This window comes from Diaporthe citri (assembly GCF_014595645.1).
Source record: "Diaporthe citri strain NFHF-8-4 chromosome Unknown scaffold_17, whole genome shotgun sequence".
Classification (NCBI taxonomy): domain Eukaryota; kingdom Fungi; phylum Ascomycota; class Sordariomycetes; order Diaporthales; family Diaporthaceae; genus Diaporthe; species Diaporthe citri.
Window position 1 is genome coordinate 44,748 of NW_025064862.1, and position 19,735 is coordinate 64,482.

Below are 19,735 nucleotides of genomic sequence, written 5' to 3' on the forward strand. Positions count from 1 at the left end.
TGCCTACAGATATCGTGCTTCTTGTTCGAGTAGGGCAACCAATGTCGTCCTGCCTTGGCTAAGGGCCTCAGAGATACACAAAGTTTGGAGTAGTGTGTATTCCGTCCTGTCAAAAAACCGCTAGCACATTGTCAGTATGGCTACTCATAGACTGGCTATTGCGTCACGGAATCAGCTTCTCGGCTTGCATACGCACACTGACGGAAGGCCATTTCTGGGACCAAAGCAGTAGACTTGCGTAAGTGTAGACGGCCTTTGTTGGCTGATTGAATAGATTGCCTATAGGTGAGAGATTGAGGAAACTTATATACTGTCCTGCTAGTCCTTTCTACCGATCCACGTTATTCATTGTGTCCACAATATTTGTTTCAATCAGCCACTGCATCCTGTTTCTTCCACAAATGTCCGAAGGTGGGGCCGAAACGCTTGTTCCTCACGTCAACAGCGTGTTGCGTCTACCTTGTGTTTGCTGAGTATTTATTTTCGGTTGGATCGAAAGTGATTAAGTAGTACAGGTTTCATGTCGGGGTGAGGGCATCATGCTTGCTGAGGTGACTGAGTTTGATTGGCGGATGCTAAGCAACTGATGGCACTTCTGTGTCACGGAACAGAGGTGGCACGCTTGAGTGCTCTCAGCACATTTCGAGCTCCATACACAAAATTGTGGAATATTCTTTGATTGTAAAAGCCAATAATTTGATGTGAAAACTTTTGACGGCTCTTTTCTGCGATTGCCTACCTCGACTCTGGTGCGATGTCTTACTTAGCCTTGATTCCGACTAAAGTGGTCGCCGGGTGACTTTTCACCACTGATAAATTCCATCTTGGCGACCAGAATCCCCCAAAACTTGATAACCAGGCTCTCCCACATGCCACCAGTGACGACCTAGTTGTGGCTGAACCACCAATCCTCGACGACATGTGCGCGCGCCAATCAGCATCTGCTCTATCGCCACGGAATCGTGTCCATCGCAGCACATTCCTTGCACCATTCTCTGAGAATTGTGTTGTTGACTGTCATGATGAATGGATCCCAGATTTGCCCATATGCGTCTGAGCTGCCAAGACGGAACTTTACCAACTCCTTATTGCATCGGACGCAAGTTGCATGCCATTGCTGAGTGATGGCAAGACTTGGAGGATTGGGGGCCCAGGCCGAGTCCTTCCACCATGGAAACAGGGTGCAGTGAAGGAGCATGTCTTTGATGAAGGCAGGCGTGCTGTCGAGATCGTCTTGAATGCCGATCCAGGTAGATCCCAACAATGCCCTTCGTCCCACCCAAACAAACTCCATCAGTGTCTGCTTGATGGGCACAGCGTTCCATCTGTAGGCCATTTCGATTCCATCTACAAGATCCCTGGTCCACCGTAGGGCCGTTTGATCGCATTTATTGCCCAGCCCAGAGCCGCGTGTGCACATCCATTTTAGCTTTTCATCATAATGGTCCCCGAGCCGGCGCTGTATGATTGGCAACATCGGGTCAAGGAGGAAATAATCTGCTGCCACGTACAGGCTGACACAGAATTGGATGACTGGTTTGTTGGTCGTCTCTTCAACCATGTTCAATGCTGCGGCTTGGCACGACTTTAGCAATGCACGGGACTTGTAGTCGTCGATGTACTAACCTCCTCCGTAAATGTATTTCAGAATGACCTCTATGGCTTCTGGGTCGTGATCCTCGATGTTCACCTTTCCAGATGTTGCTTCCTGTTCAATCACCCAAATAATCAGCTCAGATGTCTTCTTTGGGTGACTTGGCTGACGCCCGTATAGTACATGCCTTAAAAGCCCCAGCCAAGGCTTTCTCGAACCAGACGCTTCTAGTGCAGACCACAGCTCTGTGGATCTTGAAGGTCTTGCCACCGCAGATGATCTCTGCGTCCGCAAAGTTGCCAGTTTCGAGTAGCTTCATGTTACTGGCCCTGAGGTCGTCGTCCGGGGGCGTGGAGTTTGCCATGATTGATGCAGGAGTGCTGCGATGCAGGATTCGTGGGGGATTTCAGGATTATGAATATGTGTAGAGTCGTTCGGTTTCGACCTGATGATGCTGAGAGCGTGGATTTGATGCGAAAGTTGGGTTATTGCTTGCAAAACTTAGGAAGAAAGTTGAAAGGTCTCTGCCTCGGACCTTCCCTCAGTTGTTGACTGGGCCCACTTTTACGTCTCGGAAGGTGACGAATGGCAGGGGATTTTGGTGCAGTGAGGGCAACGGACCCCAATCCAGACTCGAGATGAAGCGTCCCTTGAGAAAAGCTTTCAACTTCCGCCTGCAGTGAAGTCCAGCAAATGCCAGCACGGTGCTCAAGAATGATGAAACTCCACTGAGCAACGGAAAGCATCTAAATTACTGGCTCACTTGGGCCCCATGAATGTTCTCTTCCTGGGAACTGGACCCTTGTACCTCAGGCGAGATGATCAGTCCGATTGGCACTGTAATTGACCATTTAAGCCACACCTCCTGACTATCTACACCAAATGACTTGGGGCACGGTTGGGCCAAAGCGAATATCACGAACCTCTCTTTGCAAGAGTGCAAAACCCAAGTGAGTACGAAAGTAGCCTTGTGAGATACTGCGGTATATCATTGCTACCTCAGCAGAGGGTGACATGTCGTGGTGTCAACCTCGTGAGCTTCCATGTCATTCAACGTTGCACGCGATGAAAATTAAGAGCCCGCCAAGCTTGGCTGCACCAAGACTATATCCCCGAGGATGCAGTCACGCAACCCAGCCTTGACCAGCCACCCTGCATCAGTGGTCGTTGGCTCCCCCCTCCCGCCACGGGGTCATGTCCAGATTCCCGCAGTCCCGGCACCACCCAAGGCCGCCGTCAAGGCCAAAAGGGTCGAGGATCTGTCCCTCTGCTTGCTCATTATTTCCCCAGAATATCTCCGTGCCGCATCTTCGGCATGTGGCAGTCCAGGTCCTCCCGCTTCTGTGTGGGGCCCAAACCGCACTTTTCGTCGATGAGGTAGAAGCAAAGAATGCTAGGAGGTCCGCCACAAAGGCCGGTGTGTCCTTGAGGTGGTCGAGGGTGGTCGAAACTATGCGTGCATCCAAGGTGCAGCGCCTTCCAGCCCATGTGAACTCCACCAGTACTGCTTTCAAGCCCTCAACGTTCCACCTGTAAGCGCCCCGAATGCCGATGATCATGTCAATGGCCCACGCGGTCAATTTTCCCTTGATTTCGTTCGCCCACTTGGGCCGAAAGAGCCTTGTGCAGAGCTGCTTCATTCGCCTGTCGCAATAGTTGTGAACAGCTTTCTCCACGGACGACTTCAACGAGTTGAGCAACAGGAAGTCGGCAGTCTGCCAGAGAGACACACATTCTCCCATGAAATGATCCGGGGAGATTGAAGACTCCACGTCGAGACCTCATTTCCTGTCTTAGTATCAGGTAATACTTGTGGTCGGGACATGTCGCTCACCATTACCGTAAATGTGCTTCAGCGCAAGGTCGACAAAGATGGGGTCCTTCTCTTCCAGGTTGACTCGTCTGCTGCTGGCCTCCTGCGTGTAAAGATGGTCAGCTTCGACCAAGACGAGGACCGACCGTCGACTGACGTACCTGGAAGGGACCGGAGAGAGCTTTGCGAAACCAGACCGAGCGGCTTGCCAGGATCGCTCTATGGCATTTCCACACGCGTTCGCCGCAGACAGCTTTGATGTCGGAAAAGTTGCCAGAAGTTAGGAGACTGCGTCAGGAAAGGTTAATTGCCATATAAAATGCCAGAGGAGGTTTGAATGGAGCAAGAAGTTCTGGTGTACTCTAGTTCTCTGGCTCGGCAATCATCCGCATCAGCAGCATTTACTGCCATGTTAGTGGGCGTGTAGGGGTGTGTAATGATTTGAAAGGGTGCAGTAGGAGGGAGGTTGACGTGTTGTATTCTGCGTGACGCGGTGTTGCCCTGGAGAGAGCCGTGCTCTAGAAGTGTATGTTTACACGCAAAAGTGATGCAGGGTCAGGCTAAGCTGGTTCACGCTCAGGACTGCTGGAGTGAGCTTGGAGCTGTATGCAAGCCTGCTGGGGGCCAGCCCAAGGTCGAGCTAGCTCAAAATCCAGAGCTTCGACCTCAAGGGCTAGACGAGTTCGAGGGTAGCTTACTTGCATCTCAAACTCGTTCTACGATCAGCTCTGATAATAAAGTAAACATTCATGAGGCTGTGATATATCTTAAATGTACTTCTCTGTCAAACGTGAAACTGGCTTTGCTAGGGTGGCTTAAGCTGTTTTGCAAAGGAGGGTTCGCCGTGTTGGGACTCTACAGCAAATTGGGTCCATGTTTCTAGTAGATACAAGGCTCTCAAATTCTTCAAGGTTCTCTGTAGAAGCGCTGCTTTCACATCGACAATTTTTATGCTCGAGGGCTGTAACTTCAGGATTGAAACCAATGGCATTGAGCCCGCGGAGCTCCCGGCCGCATCGGCAAAGCCGAGCTCCGACTCATGTTGCGCACGCAGAACTCCACAAATTGCGTGCTCAACCGCCATCTCCGACTTCACATCCATCATCAGTAACCATTCACAACCATCTGGAGCACAGCGCGACAACTACAGCTTTCCGCCTCACCACACTGAAGCCTTTTCAAGGTCAACAAATTCTCCGGACCTGCCTGACCAACTGCTCCTCAAAGCTCGCTGACAATGACTATGGTCACCCGATCCACCCCGCCGCCTCCCCAGACCGACCTCAAGACCGTCGTCGAGAGCCGGAATCGAGAGTGGCACTTCCACATTTACTTCCTCATCCAGTCGGAGACCGAGACTGCCGCTGCTCTTGCTCTTCGTGATGCCGTCCTAAGGCTACGTCGCGACGGTGAGTGTCACACTGGGAGCAGCCTCCGCCTCGAAGAGTTGCAAGAGGTCACAGAGCCTCGCTTGCTGACAAAATTCTGATAACAGGGGCCTTTGTTGCTGTCCCGCTGTTCAGGGTTAACCACTACCCGATAGGGCCCCATCCGGCTGGGTCGTACGAGAGTGAGTAGTCATCACTCCTAGGGAAACGCCTGACCTACGAGACTCGATGCTGATGGCTCTTTGACCGGCAGTCTGGGTGCCTGATTCTTCATTCTCCGATGTCTTCTTTTACCTATCCGCCAACCGTGGCAACCTCAGGTGAGTCCAATGTCTTCTTCCGGTCCACGAAGTACCGACCAGCCCAAGCACAGCAGCTAACACTGCAGCCAGCATCCTCGTCCATCCCTTGACATCAGATCAGCGCGGAGACCACGAGACCCGGAACGCCTGGATGGGCACGCCGTGGCCCATATTCCTCGACGGCCTGCCGGTTGAGGGCGAGATCCCGCTGCAGTACCCGGAGCTAGGCCGCGGCTGGTCCACGTCGCCGAGGCAGGAGATGTCGCTCGAGGAGAGGCGCAAGAAGGGTGCGGAGGTCGAGGCTCTGCTGGCTAATGATCCGGAAGCGGCTCCGGCTCCTAAGGATTGAGGAGAGTCTCGATGGGAGTCAGGTAAAGGTTTCTTAGGGTCAAAGCTCGCAGGTTATCAAGAGCGCGTCGGGGACGGACCTCATTGTAGGTGAAGCAGACATGAATGTGAGATGTGGAATATTTATTTAGGTATGACTGGAGGGCTCCTAGCCTATGCCTTCTTCCGGACAATCTTTCGGTATGATCTTGATCTCCTCCCATGATCTCAAGCAAGCCCATTCAACTCGACACTTCGCTCACCGAGCCAAGGCGAAGCTACAGGGGCTTAGGCGGGAAAAGCTTCGTGGCCTGGCCCGGCGCCTCAACCTGAGCCCGAGAGTAATTGGTGCCGAAAGCGCTACCTGGGTTGTTGGCAGCGGACATGAGCTGTGCATCACCTTGGACGTACGGTGACTGCGGGCCGTGGGCCAAGGTGGTCAGAACATGGTTGCCAAACAAGGGAAACCTGGCGTTGAGCCGCTCGATCATGGGGTCGCGGACCAGCCAGCCACGTGCCACCCACACAAAGTAGGCGATGACGAGCTGGCAGGCCGTCCCGGAACCCTGATACGCCGCGTTGACGGCGTTAGTGAACTCGAGATCGAAGACGAGCTTCCGGTTATCGACGTCGAATTAACCCCCCATTCGCCGGAAACCGCGGCGCGCGGGGATGGTCGAGGTGGCTTAGAGATAGGGCGTGAGCTTGAGCCACAAGGCTTTCGTCGCGTAGCTGACCATGCCATTGACTTGAAAGCATTCACCTAGCATAGAAAGTTGCACACAATCGTCAGGCTTAAGGTCGTCGATGGCTGCGATGCCTGAATGACAAATTACGGTCAGCGGGACGTAGACCGTTGTGATGGCGCTACCGATTACTTACCTCCAGAATAGATGAACTCAAGAAGAAGTGCCATTTCCTCCTCCGTGTGATTCAGAATTTTGACAGACTTGACATCTCCTGTCTTGGACGGGCTAGAGAGCTCCCTTCTTAAGAAACCCGATCTCAGGCACACGATGCTCTTGTGTACGTTCGCATTCGTGATCATGGGTACGCCCTTCGGGTGAACAATAGATCCTATGTCCTTCCAGAGCGCCATCTCGAGAAGCACCACGACCTGTTGTGAGCTTGTCAGCATGGACTTCACCACATGGTAAGGCAGTTTGGTGGCTATACGTACCAGTGAATAGACATCATGATGCGTTTCGAAAACTGCCGTGGGGCGCCACCAACGATCGGGGTGACGGTATAGAATAGATTGTTCTGCAAAGAATCGTCTTCATCCATATTGGTACCTGCACACCCAGGCTGTGAGTACTCGGATACGAACAAAAAGAGGCAGCTCAGGTCAAAAGGCCCGACGAAGGAACTAGACCCTGCCATCTGCCAGTTAACCGACTGATCTAGAACAACGGGTGTTTCCTTTTTTGTTTCTGCCTCAGGGCTAAAGGTGATGTTGCTGCTCCGTATGCTTTTGTGCACCCAGCCGACCCGGTGGAAGTGCTCCGTGGCTGTTGCGAGAGCCCAGGCAAGCCGAATGCGGTGACCAAGAAGCACAATGGGCTTTTTCTTGTAAAGTGACACGAGTGAGGTGAAGTCTACATTTGGGTCAACTCTCGGCGGTGCCTCAAAGACCAGTCCAATCTGATCGTGCAAAAGGCCGGGGTAGAATCCCACGCATTGGAGGATGTGGAAACCCGTACGTTTCGGGTGGCGTAGGAGACTGACCATCTTCTTGGCTTGTTCCTGGTAAGGCTCCCCATCATCATTCTTCTGGTATTTGTACGTCTCGATGACGACAATCTTCTGCTCGATTGTGCCCGTCTTGAATTTAGATGCAGTTTTGATGAATGTGATACTATCCTTTGGTATTGACCGTCGTCCTCATCGTCTGTGCCATGGCTTTAACATCAAGGTACAGACCGAGATAAAATTATGCTTAAATTTTGCAGACGCGATGGTTAGGTCTGGGGCGCCTGGGATTGCTGGTTGGCGGGCTGCTGGTCGAGGGAGACCTGAGACGGGCCGGTCTGCAGCGCCGGTGGGTTGCTAATATGCTTGGATGGGCGATGGGTAAGGCTGGCGGTGTTGTTATAGGCGTGATATGACTAGGTATGGGAGGTGTGATAGTGGGGGGTATACTCGGGTTAGGCCTGTCAGCCTTGTTGTTGAGATTAGGAGCGCTGGCGAGGATGTTCTTGATCAATCGGCGGGTGGAGCGCCGGGACTCGACCGGGGGCGGGCCCTGCTGGAGCTGTTGCTGGTGGCTTTCTACAGCCCGGCGGAGAAGAATCGCTGGGCCCGCATCTGCAGCTGTCACAAGCTCATCATCCTCCAGACTCTCGCTGTCCTGGCTGAGATCCAATAGGATCGGGGTTTCTACCGCTGAGCACACATTGGCGACGCCGCTATTGATGCTCTCAATCGACTCCTCAATCGAGGCTCTGTCGGCGGCTCTGGTTGGATCACGAGCGTTTCCCTCTGCTGTTGACATCACAGTGTTCAGCCCCTGGAGTTGTCGAACAATCTCCTGCCTTGCGGGCTCGGAGAGCCGGCTGAAGACGGAACTATCGGCGTAGCCCTGTCCATCCAAGAGGCCCTGCAGGCGTCGGGCTCGGGTGATGACTAGCTCGATATCTACTGCCGTGACATTCTTTGGCGCTGCCGTCTTCAGCCAGTCGGCGATTTCGCGCCCGGTTACATCGTCGGACAGCGAGGCGCGGAAAAGGACGTAGCCAGCAGGTCTCCTAACAAACCTGCCGTCTAATGCAGTCTCGTTCGTTAGGCGCTGCAGCCGTATACGATTTGACGGCTTTCTGACAAAATTATGAAATACAGGCGTTTCTGATTGGAATACACCAGTTTGGTTGCCGCTTCTCTGGTGGTGATTCGGAATGTACCTACCGGTAATTCTGTCGTCTTCTCGCAGCCTGTCAGCTAGCTCATCCGCATCGATGCCGACTGCAGCGTGCTTCTTCAGCTCCTTGATAAGGGCTCTTGTGAAAAACTTCCTTCCAGGAATTGGCGTCTTCGCCCCCTTCGCTGACGCGGCGAGCAGCTCGAATCTGCCACCGTCCTTTGTTCGTCTAGTCAGAAGCGAAGCATTGCAGCAATCCAGGAGGACGAGGACGTCCCCATGGGCAGCAAATGGAATTTGCTGGGTTATATGCCACGACAGCGTCGGTCCACCGGTCTCAAAGCTGCACGATTGCCCGTTAGCAGGTGTCAAGTGATGGAAGAGTTGCTCCAGGGACCGACTAACGCTGCCCATTCGGCATTTCCATGCTTGTCTGGGCCGCAATGACCGGCGTAATAGATGATCACGAGCGAGTCGCTATGGTTGCATTTCGTGTCTACCAGACTTGCGATCTCCAAGTTGAGTTTCGCACCCGGCGAGGACCCATGGTTGGGAATGTTGAAGGTGGACACGCTGAATTGATAGTCTTTTTCGAAGACAGCACGCAGGTCTTTCAACTCTTGTTCGGGGCCGACATCGTTCTCGGACCAGGCGATCAGGACAGCTTGAACCTGCGAGTACTCAGTCTTGTGAGTGAAATAGTCTCGCACACCGCTCTTGAAGTCCCTGACAAAGTCTACTTCTTCCATCGTATGTTTTTTCCGTCAATGTTTTGCGTGTCTGGATCGCGAAGCCAGCTAGAGGGATTCCACAGTGTCCAGCAGGATCGGGCCATCGGGCGTCGACGGTTGCTTCCCAGGCTCCTTAGCCATGGTGGGCTGACGGGCCAGCATGCCAGCCTCCTGGCCGGCACCAACGGCCGTTTTGCGTTACACAACATATGTTGTGTCACCACACCTGCCCGCATCCTCAAGCAAAAAGGAGTTGTTGCCTAACCTCCCACGGTCCTGAGAGCCTCATATTTCCAACTTCAGGCTACGAAGCCAAGCAAGTGCAGCTCCTCCGACCGGCAAAAAGATGGCAGAGCCCGATACCAACCGCGGCCGGACGAGGCCGGACGAGAGCTCTTCTGACGAAGAAGAGGTTGTGGAGATTACAAAGACCGAGGCAAGTCTCATATCTATCAGTAGGAACAAGCAACTCACAAGCATTTACCCCTTAGACGGATCCCAAGGCCGACTCCACCAAGGGCAACGGAGAAGGGCGCTATAGAGCCCGAGTAAAGAAGCATAAGAAGGGAGCTCAAGTAAGTCACGGCGTATTAACCCATTGTGATGCAATCCTGACGAAGGATTCCCAGGATCCGGTGCGGCCTTTATATGGGCTCGGCGAGGTCGTCTACGTCGCAGTTTCCGGCCAACAGGTGCCCTCCGGTCCCTACACGGTCGTCTCGGTCACTGCAAATTGCCAATACACCCTGAGACGGCAAGACAATCTCCAGCCATATCCGTACTTTGTGCCCGAAAGCGACTTGCGTGTTCTTTCCTGATAACCATACGAACCGGGTCCGGGAATAAGTCTAGGACGGAAAGAAAGAGTGCGGGGCAATACTGTCGATCATGGTTTGGGCAGGGTAGAATTGCGCAACACGGGTAGAATTCTGGCTGCTGGTCTATTACATTCATTCTCCGCTCTAAATATTGCATTAAACCTCGATCGAACTCGGCTTCTGTCCATAAAATGACTTCGGGCGCCCCGCCACCGGTACAGCAGTTCGTGAGTCGACAGCGACGTAAGACAGTCCGAATTATTTTCCGCACACCAGTGATACAAGCTGAAACAATTTGGAACAGCACCGCCGCAGCCTCAACAGTACTCCTTTTCAAATAGTCCACCAAAAGGTATCAGCATCCCTTCACTCTGGCAACCAAACCAGCCCTAACGCCCTCGCCACCAGTGGAGTCATTTCCCCGTGGGTACCCGCGCCTCTCTGCCTTCATGGACAGCGACAGCGACTTCGCCATGTTCCGAAGATTCGGCCGACTGCACACACGCGTCCTATTGCACAAGCAGGACGAGCTTGTAGAATTGGAGCAACGGCTGGACGACATGGATAAGTCGGAGTGTGTGCCCTACTTCCACAGCGCGAGACGTCACGACACGAACCTCGAGCGACGGACCATAATCGACGAGGCCGAGAAGAAGTTGAGTGAATACAGTTGAGTCAAAAGACCCCATTGTCACAAAGCACCCACACATGAAGCAAGACCGGAGGTTGATGGAACCTGATGAGCACAGATGCGCTGCTAGCCTCTCACTTCCAACACCTCGAGCGGCCCGGGCCCAAGGAGAGCGACCTCGAGAGCATGGCCCACTGGATGTTGGGCAACAAGCCCCTCGTCGCGGAAGATTCGACCTTCATGGACGACTGGGAGGACCTACGGCGCCCCAAGGCCCACGCGGACCATGGCCGCTTGGAGGTTCTTCTAGAGAGCTGGGCGGCTGCTTTCAACGGCCGCGGGATCTTCAGGGCATGGCTGCCTTCACCCACATACATCGATGTCGCTTGCTGACTTCCACCTAGATGCTTACGAGAACAGTGAGCCCCTTTCTTGCGAACTTCACCCACGTGTTACACGTCTCACCTCATGCCTTCATCCGGCTTACCAAGATCCTCGGCAGCCCGACATGTCAAAGTCAGGCGACCCGCACGTCGTTTTGTTCAAGGCCTCCAGCGTTGTTGCCGTGTCCCGATTTCTCGCCACTGGCTTCGCCGTGCTCTCTCTGGTGGTGCCTGTCGTGGTCCTGTACGTCGTCGAGTCTACACCCCAGCGGCTGGGAATCATCACGGTTTTCACGACTATCTTCTCTTCACTTCTCTGCTGGCTCACGCAGTCAAGGAACTATGAGATCTTCTCCGCGACCGCGGCTTATTGTGCAGTCATGGTGGTGTTTGTTGGTAGTATACCTGTTACATAATGCTGGGAGGGCAGATGCCCACGGTTAGCTAGTGTGTGCCTTGTTACATCTCCTTGTCGGTCCCGCTCCTTCTGTTCAGAATAGACCTAATATTTTCGAGCCTTGCGAGGTAATCGTTGATGGTTGCTTTCCCCGCCTTTCTCACGCTTGGAATCTTGGGAACGTCGCCACTTTGCGTCGCCCTCCGAAGAGTCGTGTTCACTAGTTGCAGCGGTGTCCCGCCCAGAGACATCTCCTGTAGATGCCTGTGCTTCAAATGGTCAGCCCCTGCCTCGAGGAGCGCCGAAACACCTTCGACGTCGCCGTAGTAGATAGCATGGAGGAACGGGGTGTGGCCACGAGTGGTGAACTCGTTCAGAGGCCCCTGGCCGTGGAACTCAGGGTAGGCATACAGCAGTCTTTTGACACAGGAACGTTTCATTTCCGTAGACAACCGCATGGAGCACGGTGTGTGCGACTACGCCGTCTCTGAGCCCGAATCTCGTATCAGCGCCGGCGCGCATCTGCAACATCGCAGCGTCTACCTGTTGTCTGCAGGAGACGGCTGTCTCAAGAGCTGTGATCTCAGCACTGAGGGACTCAGCACTCTTCTCGGCGGCCACGAGCTCTAGATCCGCGCCGGCCCGTATAAGCTCCTCGAGAACGCCCCCGGATACCATCCCAGCAGCCACCTGCAGAGCCGTGCGGCCGGACGAGTTTCTGGTATCGATTTCGATGCCTGGGGGGCCAAGCAGAACATCCGCGACTGCTGCGCCGTCGCGAAGGGCCCAGTAGTGCAGGGCAGTCTGCCCCTGAGGTTCCAGCGCGTTGATGTCACGAACTAGCGGCAGGACCAGACCAGCCTTCTCGGATAAGAAACGGCGATACATACATAACCGAGCGGCACATATCAGGAGGCTTCCATCCGAGGCTTCAACAGACATCGTGCTCCTTTGCGCCCGCGTATATGAGCTCCTCTATGATGTATGACTCGCCATTGACATTTTGGACAGCGCTCACAGGTGGTGTATGCCCAAGATTGTCCACGCCATTGATATCCGGGCCATCAAGCAGCTCGCAAGATAAACTCAGACAAATGGATATGCTGGATAGGAAACTTTCATTTCCAATTTAAGTAACATAAGAGCCGAGCCGTCTTGGAATTTTTTTCAAACACGCGGGACTGGAACAACCACATGACGGCCAGCCGGCTGGTTGCCTACCAATTCCAGACAGAACCTCGAGAGTGCAGCGTCTCCAGGTCAACAGCATGTTGGCAGCGGAAGCAACCACGATCTTTCTGTCCGGCCAGAGGCCCCGGAGTTTCATCAAACACACAGAAATAGACAGACTGCAATCATAAGGAGGGCACAAGTTGTCAAATGATGCATGTGGCAAGTTGGCCCTGCAGTCCGGTTTGGTCACGGCTGCCCATGGACCAGACAACACTGCGGCGTCTGCCAACATGATTCTTCTATGGATTCCAATGCGGAGACGTAGGATTATGTGCTGGAGTAGTCGGTATCCCCAGTCATTTCTCTGTTCCTCCCCCGTCCCATTTCGGCACTCTATTTCAGCCTTCGTTCCAAATTTCATGACCTGCCCCTAACGCCCAGTCCGGCTGCCGGTCCGAATGCAGCTGACGCCTCGAATGAAGCTACCCTCTTCAGCCCCAATGGCGTGGAGGACTCCAACGACGACGGACAGCGCCCGGAAGGCCCAAAGCCACACGCTCCCTGTCGCGATCGTCCCTGACGCGTTGCTCATGTCTGTGAGACTCTTCGACAGTGGCGACAAGCTCGGGGTTGGCGAAGGGGTCCTTCCACTGCTCGAAGGCCGAGTTGCCCTGGAACGCCGTAGTCAGTGGGCCAGTCATGACCGCCGTCAAGAGGTCGTAGCCAAACTCGGGGACCTCATCCCTCAGGGCACGGATCAAGGTGCTGCCGAAGGTCTGGATCCGGGCCGTATAGACAAAGTCGACGTAAACGCGTTGGATGCCGGATGGAATGGCATAAGCGGCTCGAATGGCACTGCAGAGGCGGTCGATGAAGCCCTTGGCGTGGAGGAATCGGAAGTTCTGGAGCATGAGATTGTAGGTGGAGCTCATGATAGGGCGTCCCTCTGGTAGAGGGTCCCATAAAAAGGTACGATATTCGGCGGCGGAATATTCGTTCGGGAGGTCTGCGCATTTGTTGATATCGCAGATTGAGTTCAGGTACTCTCCGAGGTATTTGCCAAGCACTTGGTTGGCGTAGTTGTTCATCTCATCGCTCAGGTAGAAGTCGCCAAGGGCGGAGAGCTCGTTGGCGGCTGCCATCAGATCGTCCTCATTGCTCAGGTCGACCGCGCCGGTGTAGAGGAACTCGAGGACTCGCTCGATGTTGTCTGGGGCGGTTATCTCGATAACACTCTCCTGGCCCTCCTAAGAGTCCAATAGGTTAGCCAATCAGGTACAGGATCAAGAGATGGGGAGCATGGGGAGAGCGGGTAGGAGGAGAAAAAACAAAGAAATAATAAAGAATAAGAGAAAGGGGCTCGAAAATGAAAGGGAGTGCTGTTGGGAAGGTGGCACATTTGCAGGGGGAACAGCAACTGATGCAGTAGAGCACTTACGCGGAAGGCGCCCTCGAGGACGCTACGGAACCACTTGCTGCGGGTGCAGAGCACGTTCTTGTGCACGTCGTAGGTCTTGCCGTTTGCAATGATCTTGGCGTCGGCGTACTTGCCTGACTCCAGGAGCTCCTTGTCAGCCGACGAGAAAATCGCGGCAGGGGCAGACACAGCGAGAAGGGTATTGGTCATGTTCTGCTGCTCCTCGTTTGGATCCTCCTCCTCGTCGTTGGCCATGGTGGACCGAGGAGAGCCGCTGGGAGGTCGGGCGACGCTTCCACCTCGAGCATCACGGAACATCGAGTTGATGCCACGGGAAATGTGGAGGTTCATGATGGTCGACGGGGTTCTCGGCAGGTTGGACGACATCTTGGCAGTGTTGCGCCTGCAGTGCGATTTGAGGACGATCAAGTCGAGAAAGGAGCGAGTGTAGAGGGTCAAGTGTGGTGGTGAGTGCTTCTCAAAACAGCCTGACGTGAGGCGGTGGGAGAGTTGGCACAGTGGGGTAGAGAGAGAAGGAGGAAAACAGTAGGTGGTCTGCCCAATTCTGGCCTTTTGTATCACAGTGAACGATAGTGAATGAGTCTAACAAACGACTACAGGTGAAAAGTCCAAGTGAATGGTACTCAGTCACTGGCGGCACAGAAGCAAGCCTGGGTGGAAGCAGAGCTGTCAACTACAGATACAGCCAACCCTTCTACGCCTCCTGTAACCTCCACATTGTGGCGCTCCTAAGAGAGTCCTGCCTTGCGCAGGTGTGATTATCACAAGAGCAGAAATCATACGTAAATAAATGCAGCGCAAAGTTGATTGAAAGCAAGTGTATCTGACCTCTACCAGGCCGCCCATTATAATGGGGTTGTCATCATCCCAATGTGTGGTGTGAAAAATCAACGCCAAACCAGGTCCCAAGAGTCCATAATCATATCCCGAAGTTTCATGTCAGATGCGGCACATTCCAAGCCACTGTGCAAACCACTCTCAGCTCACTCATCAACGATAACACGGAGGACCAGCATGAACTACTCCTGAGCATCATCGAATACTCCCCACGAAACGCCCTTGCCTTTGCCCTTGTCCATCTCCTGGGCACACTCCTCGCAGCAGACCTGGGTGTATCTCTGCGAAAGGTTTGGTCCAGACCAGGGATTGAAGACCATCGTCTCGTCCTTGGTGATTCCCTCGCCGCACCCAGCACAACTCCGCTTCTTCTTCATCTCCTCGGGCTTCTTGTTCAGCTTCTCCGGCCTCACCATCAGCTTCTTCATCCACGGCGTCTTGTATCCGGGGCCGTACTGGGCCAGCAAGACCTCGTTCGCGAAGGCGGCGGGCAGCATGCCTTGACTGATGCGGAAGCGCAGGTCGGCATCGCGGAAGAGGACATCTCTTCCAGCGAGGACGAAGTCGATGAGCATATGTCGAGGGAGGTTCGGGTCCTCCTCGATGGGCTCAGTCTCATAGGCTTGGGTAATTCCAGCCTCAAGATCATCGATGAATGCTCGTGGGGCTATGGCCTGCATGGCCTTGGGAACTGGGTAAAGGCAGATATCCTTGAGCTTCTTGCTCAAGTACATACCCAGGTGCCTGGTTGCGTACACGACCATGTCGTGGATGTCAAACTCGTGGCCCAGGTTGTACAGCAGGATACAATCCTGGATGATCGGCTGGTCCTTGGACTGGTATTCCAAAATCTCGACACTCGCTGCGCCGTAGATGAACTCAGCAACAAGCCGGACTGACTTGATGTCATGAGAGTCTATGGTGAGAACCACCCCGCCTCTGTGGTCCACCGGCATCTAGCTCACAGTGTCAGCAAGGACATACCATACCTACTTGGGAGGAACGATCAGGACAGACCTTCCCAGTCTTGGTCAGTTGCTTTTTGAAGGCGCCACTTCGGGAGATCAGCATGGCTTTGTGCAGCAGCAGCCGCTCATCTCCAACCATCACAGCACAGTCAGACTGAGTTGCGAGATTGTAGATGCCGAGATCCCCTCTCTTTTTGAATTTCTTCCGGGAAGCGTTCGTGTCGGGGATCTCATGATCACGCTTGGGAGACATTTTGGTTTTTGATGTTGAGTTTCCTGGATAGATCAATAAAGGTTTGTGGGTTTTAAGTGGTGTAAGGGCAGCGGCTTGATGACTTCAGGAAATGGAGATAAGAGAAAACGGTGTGTGATTGAGAGGAAGGGCTATTTGAATCTCTCCGACGGTTGGAGCTCGAATTGGGAAAGTACTCCACGAGGAAGCTGTGGCAATGTGCAAAGTTGTAGAAAGATGCCTTAAAGGCGAGTGTGGAGCTGGAGAGAGGTGAGTGCCGGTACACCACCGTAAGGGAAAGCTTTAGCAGCTCTCCTGAATCTGATAGTGCTGGAAGGCACCGTCTAGGTCGATTCGCAAGAAAGCAGTAAGGATAGAAGAGTTCAGGGTGAGATGACTGTTTATGGTGGTTTGTTCTTTTGGATGAAAAGGAAGAGGGAGTAAAGTTCTACTCGTCTTGTCGTATTGCGGAGATAGAGCCAAGTGGTTGGAAGGGTTGTCGGCTGAGTGTCGCGAGCGAATGGAACCTCACTCCTTGCGGTGTGAGTTAAGGAAGAAGGAAGGAGCAGTGGCGGTAGATGTTGGCCAAGATTTGGTTCGAGGAAGCAGATCAGAATGCTCCAGAACCGGGGTCAACCTTTCCAGCTTAGGCCAAAATGGTCAAAGCAGTGGGTGGTACGATGGTAGGTCGAATTATCAAACGCCGACTCGAAAGCATCCGAGGTTGTAGAACTGGTCTTCCAGGGTTAGTTGAAAGAGGAAATCGTTAAATGTATTGACGGGGGATATCAAATATAAAGTCTAAGGCAGGCTAATCACATAGCCCTCCTGACCTACGTTCTGCCGTCCTTCCACCTCTCCATTTTCGACTTCCCAAACGTAATCTCCAGCAAGGACTTCGCAAAATCATCAACGTCCTCTGGTCGAGCTTCCGTCAAGAAATTCTCAATTTCACCACGCGTACTTAGCCTCACATTCCTCTCCACACAAATCTTACTCCAGGCATAACTCGTTGGCGCGTCCCAGACACCAGACGCGGTAGTGATCATGAGGGCGCCGGCACACACAGTCCAACCCTTAAGCATAACTTCATAGACAATATGTGTCCCCTGCGCAAAGGTCCACGTCCGCCGCACCGACTCGGCGAAGACCCACGTGTGCCACAGGACCTCCTCCTGCGAGCTGGGGTTGGTGCAGGTGTGCGTCGGGGTCGCCGGCGTCGCCGCGCCAGGCGCCGACGCCGCTGCGTCCATGACGTCCACGATGCCGAGGCCCAGGCCCCTCGCTGCCGCCATCGCGCCGGAGTTGCCCGAAGGCGTGAGCTGGGAGGCGAACGAGACGCTCTCGAGCATCTGCTTGAGCCATGCCATCATGGTCGGTATCCGTTCTTCGGCAAGGGCGCGCAGGCGGATGTCGCCGTCGAGGAGGCAGATGATCTGGTATGCGAGGAGGGCGTGGACGCGGGAGAGGTGGCCGAAGGGGTCGAGGCTGCTGGACGTCTTGTGCTTCTCCTCGTCCTGGAGGAGCTGTGTCGACCGATCCTGGATGGTCCGGTGGACCATGTCCTCGTTCTCATCCGTCCTTAGCAGGTAGAGGGCAACGGTTGTGTAAGCATCCTGCACGGATCGGGGTAGGCGGAAAGAGTATAGCTGTTTGTGGATGAAGGCGTTCCCGCCAGTGGAGATCCAGTCCGACAGCCACCCTTGTCCCGTTGTGAGGAAGGCCTTGAGCGCGGTGCGGCTGTAGGGGGTCGGAGGCATTGGTTCTTTATAATGCGGCAACTCATGCTCTATTTTCCACGATTCTGGAGACATAAACCAGTCCGTACTGAGTTGCTTTGCAGGTGTATAAGGGAGCAGGGCCGAGGGCCGGGCTAACTCGACGTCTGTGGACGAAAGCACGCCGCCGAACTGGGAGGTGGTTGGGGCAAATGAGAGCAGCACACTCGGGTCCCACATGTCCAGCGGCCTTCCGATATCCTTTGCGGGCATGGTGGGTTCGGTTGTTGTTGCTGTCGACACAGGAGCGTCCTGGAGCCGCACGAAGGCGCTTGGCCTGGTTGGCAGCGGATAGTTGCACTCGAGGCCGCGCGACGCACAGCGGTGACATCGTGGGCTCTCCTTTCCGCACTTCCGCTTCGATTTCGCGCACGACTCGCAGGCTTTCACCTCGGGGACGATCTCCATTGCTGGTATTGCATCAGGGTATATGTTTGTTGAAGAGGGATCTTGCATCGCTTGTGCTGTTCTGGCTGACGGGGGGACTTGTAGTCGGGCGGACCTGGAAGGCCGCCAAGGAGGTGGACCCGTATTAAAAAATGCCCGTTTAGGTTGGCGTCCGCGGACGCCAACCAGTTTGAGTAAGGCCGTTCCGCATTTTAAGCTCATGTAGGCGGAAACCCACTCTATTTTTGTCAAACCGCATATGCAATGCACCCGCTGATAAGGTAAATTCAGGTTTGGGTATTAATTCATCCGTCACACTCCTTCAACAGTGCATCCTTTTCACACGCAGCCTGATCCGCCGAGACATTGAAGCATGAAGCATTCCCCAAGACTCATAGACCTGGCACGAGCCTCCAGTATCAGCATCTAACCGGACTCGTTCTTGTGTAATTATCCGCCCGCCGTCGCTCAATTACCACTCATTGGCTCAACTGTAGCTGAGTCCGTGTTGTGGCAAGTCAGTGTTGTCCAAACATCTCGTGACTGGCTATTGCTCTGGCCGCCAACTTCAAGTTTATCATTGGGCGGTCCAGGCTGAGAATCATCCAGGCTATAAATACCACGAGAGTGAGTGGTATCGTGAAGGCCCAGTACACCCAAAACTTGCTTGTGATAACGGTCGGCCCATTCCAGCCGAGTGACGGCACTGCAAAGAGCGCAGCGAAGAAGGTCACAGGCAAGAACAACATAGTCATGACAGCAATGGTCTTCATTGAGCCACTGTCACGCCTGGCAGCTTCTGCATGTCGGTTTGAGATCAGAGAGAAGATCTGCTCGATAGAAGGTAAGTCAAAATTGCTGCTTTAATATCACAACAGGATTACGACCTTAATACTCACTATGTCAGACTGTGCTCTCACCCGATTATCAAGATCTTTGGCTTCGACCTTGAAATTTCAGATTTTATTCTTATTCGAATTCAACGATTGGACCATGGACGAGTCACTTGTCCAAGGTTTGGCGTGGGAAGAGGTGCCCCGTCCCTCTACCGTTGTCGCGCGGAGTTTCTCGACTTCATCCTCCAAATCTGACACCATCCGTTCAGCGAGGTCGGCCAAGCGGTTACAGTAGCTGGCCATTCCAACGGAAAGACCCATTTCCCTTGCAGCAAAAGTCAGGTGCTGTGTATCGAGACTTGAGATCTTCTCATGATACACGTAACCAAACACGCCATGGCCTGTGAGGTTCTCATTCTTAATCTCCGCTCTCCATTGACTGTCTAGTTCGTGCTCCATATAGGATACCACATACAAAAGCACAAGATTGGCCAAACCAAACGGGTCCTTGAGATTGACGACGAAATCTTCTAAAATCGCCGCGAGCATGGCTTCGGCTGAAGACCACCGTGAGTAGATGATATACTCCTGAGCCATCAGTATTGGCTTCGCCTTTGTTGCCTCCCGAGTCGTATCGACTGACCAAGCGATATAGCACATGCTGGTCAGCAGCTAAAGGCTGAGAATGCCCTCCGCAAAGTTGCAGCAAGTCCAGCCAGACGGCCTCCGACAGAGTTGCTCCAAAGGCCAAGGATCTAGATCCAGGCACTTGTAGACGTCCACGAGGCTGTTTCGGTCGAGGCCGGTGCGATACTGTGTCTTGCCGATTTTGGAAAGCCTGATCA

At 53.8% G+C, this 19,735-nt stretch overlaps 10 protein-coding genes across 10 annotated transcripts; 3 read left to right on the top strand and 7 right to left on the bottom strand.

Annotated features, from left to right (window-relative positions):
* Window positions 1–946: 946 nt before the first annotated feature.
* On the bottom strand, window positions 947–1,958 carry INS49_005335 (uncharacterized protein; the record flags this gene model as incomplete). Its single annotated transcript, XM_043166116.1, has 3 exons — window positions 947–1,575; window positions 1,627–1,708; window positions 1,833–1,958. The coding sequence occupies 3 exons, from the start codon at window positions 1,956–1,958 to the stop codon at window positions 947–949; spliced, it is 837 nt and encodes a 278-aa protein (XP_043017148.1).
* Window positions 1,959–2,751: 793 nt separating this feature from the next.
* On the bottom strand, window positions 2,752–3,818 carry INS49_005336 (uncharacterized protein; the record flags this gene model as incomplete). Its single annotated transcript, XM_043166117.1, has 4 exons — window positions 2,752–3,374; window positions 3,429–3,510; window positions 3,569–3,695; window positions 3,769–3,818. The coding sequence occupies 4 exons, from the start codon at window positions 3,816–3,818 to the stop codon at window positions 2,752–2,754; spliced, it is 882 nt and encodes a 293-aa protein (XP_043017149.1).
* An 826-nt stretch (window positions 3,819–4,644) lies between these two features.
* On the top strand, window positions 4,645–5,446 carry INS49_005337 (uncharacterized protein; the record flags this gene model as incomplete). The annotated part of the gene is made up of 4 exons (XM_043166118.1): window positions 4,645–4,816; window positions 4,903–4,977; window positions 5,049–5,115; window positions 5,188–5,446. The coding sequence occupies 4 exons, from the start codon at window positions 4,645–4,647 to the stop codon at window positions 5,444–5,446; spliced, it is 573 nt and encodes a 190-aa protein (XP_043017150.1).
* A 256-nt stretch (window positions 5,447–5,702) lies between these two features.
* INS49_005338 (uncharacterized protein) lies at window positions 5,703–9,030 on the bottom strand (the record flags this gene model as incomplete). Its single annotated transcript, XM_043166119.1, has 9 exons — window positions 5,703–5,990; window positions 6,207–6,244; window positions 6,307–6,541; window positions 6,605–6,636; window positions 7,128–7,287; window positions 7,348–7,400; window positions 7,567–8,187; window positions 8,329–8,624; window positions 8,687–9,030. The coding sequence occupies 9 exons, from the start codon at window positions 9,028–9,030 to the stop codon at window positions 5,703–5,705; spliced, it is 2,067 nt and encodes a 688-aa protein (XP_043017151.1).
* Window positions 9,031–9,358: 328 nt separating this feature from the next.
* Window positions 9,359–9,830, top strand: INS49_005339 (uncharacterized protein; the record flags this gene model as incomplete). The annotated part of the gene is made up of 3 exons (XM_043166120.1): window positions 9,359–9,427; window positions 9,504–9,587; window positions 9,642–9,830. The coding sequence occupies 3 exons, from the start codon at window positions 9,359–9,361 to the stop codon at window positions 9,828–9,830; spliced, it is 342 nt and encodes a 113-aa protein (XP_043017152.1).
* Window positions 9,831–10,021: 191 nt separating this feature from the next.
* INS49_005340 (uncharacterized protein) lies at window positions 10,022–11,260 on the top strand (the record flags this gene model as incomplete). Its single annotated transcript, XM_043166121.1, has 5 exons — window positions 10,022–10,073; window positions 10,135–10,182; window positions 10,239–10,490; window positions 10,580–10,842; window positions 10,964–11,260. The coding sequence occupies 5 exons, from the start codon at window positions 10,022–10,024 to the stop codon at window positions 11,258–11,260; spliced, it is 912 nt and encodes a 303-aa protein (XP_043017153.1).
* Window positions 11,261–11,303: 43 nt separating this feature from the next.
* On the bottom strand, window positions 11,304–14,218 carry INS49_005341 (uncharacterized protein; the record flags this gene model as incomplete). The annotated part of the gene is made up of 5 exons (XM_043166122.1): window positions 11,304–11,624; window positions 11,653–12,102; window positions 12,182–12,313; window positions 12,945–13,661; window positions 13,853–14,218. 5 exons carry the CDS (start codon window positions 14,216–14,218, stop codon window positions 11,304–11,306), a joined length of 1,986 nt encoding a protein of 661 aa, XP_043017154.1.
* A 653-nt stretch (window positions 14,219–14,871) lies between these two features.
* On the bottom strand, window positions 14,872–15,910 carry INS49_005342 (uncharacterized protein; the record flags this gene model as incomplete). Its single annotated transcript, XM_043166123.1, has 2 exons — window positions 14,872–15,645; window positions 15,707–15,910. The coding sequence occupies 2 exons, from the start codon at window positions 15,908–15,910 to the stop codon at window positions 14,872–14,874; spliced, it is 978 nt and encodes a 325-aa protein (XP_043017155.1).
* Window positions 15,911–16,722: 812 nt separating this feature from the next.
* Window positions 16,723–18,123, bottom strand: INS49_005343 (uncharacterized protein; the record flags this gene model as incomplete). Its single annotated transcript, XM_043166124.1, has 1 exon — window positions 16,723–18,123. The coding sequence occupies one exon, from the start codon at window positions 18,121–18,123 to the stop codon at window positions 16,723–16,725; it is 1,401 nt and encodes a 466-aa protein (XP_043017156.1).
* An 819-nt stretch (window positions 18,124–18,942) lies between these two features.
* Window positions 18,943–19,550, bottom strand: INS49_005344 (uncharacterized protein; the record flags this gene model as incomplete). The annotated part of the gene is made up of 2 exons (XM_043166125.1): window positions 18,943–18,948; window positions 19,104–19,550. The coding sequence occupies 2 exons, from the start codon at window positions 19,548–19,550 to the stop codon at window positions 18,943–18,945; spliced, it is 453 nt and encodes a 150-aa protein (XP_043017157.1).
* Between the last annotated feature and the right edge of the window lie 185 nt (window positions 19,551–19,735).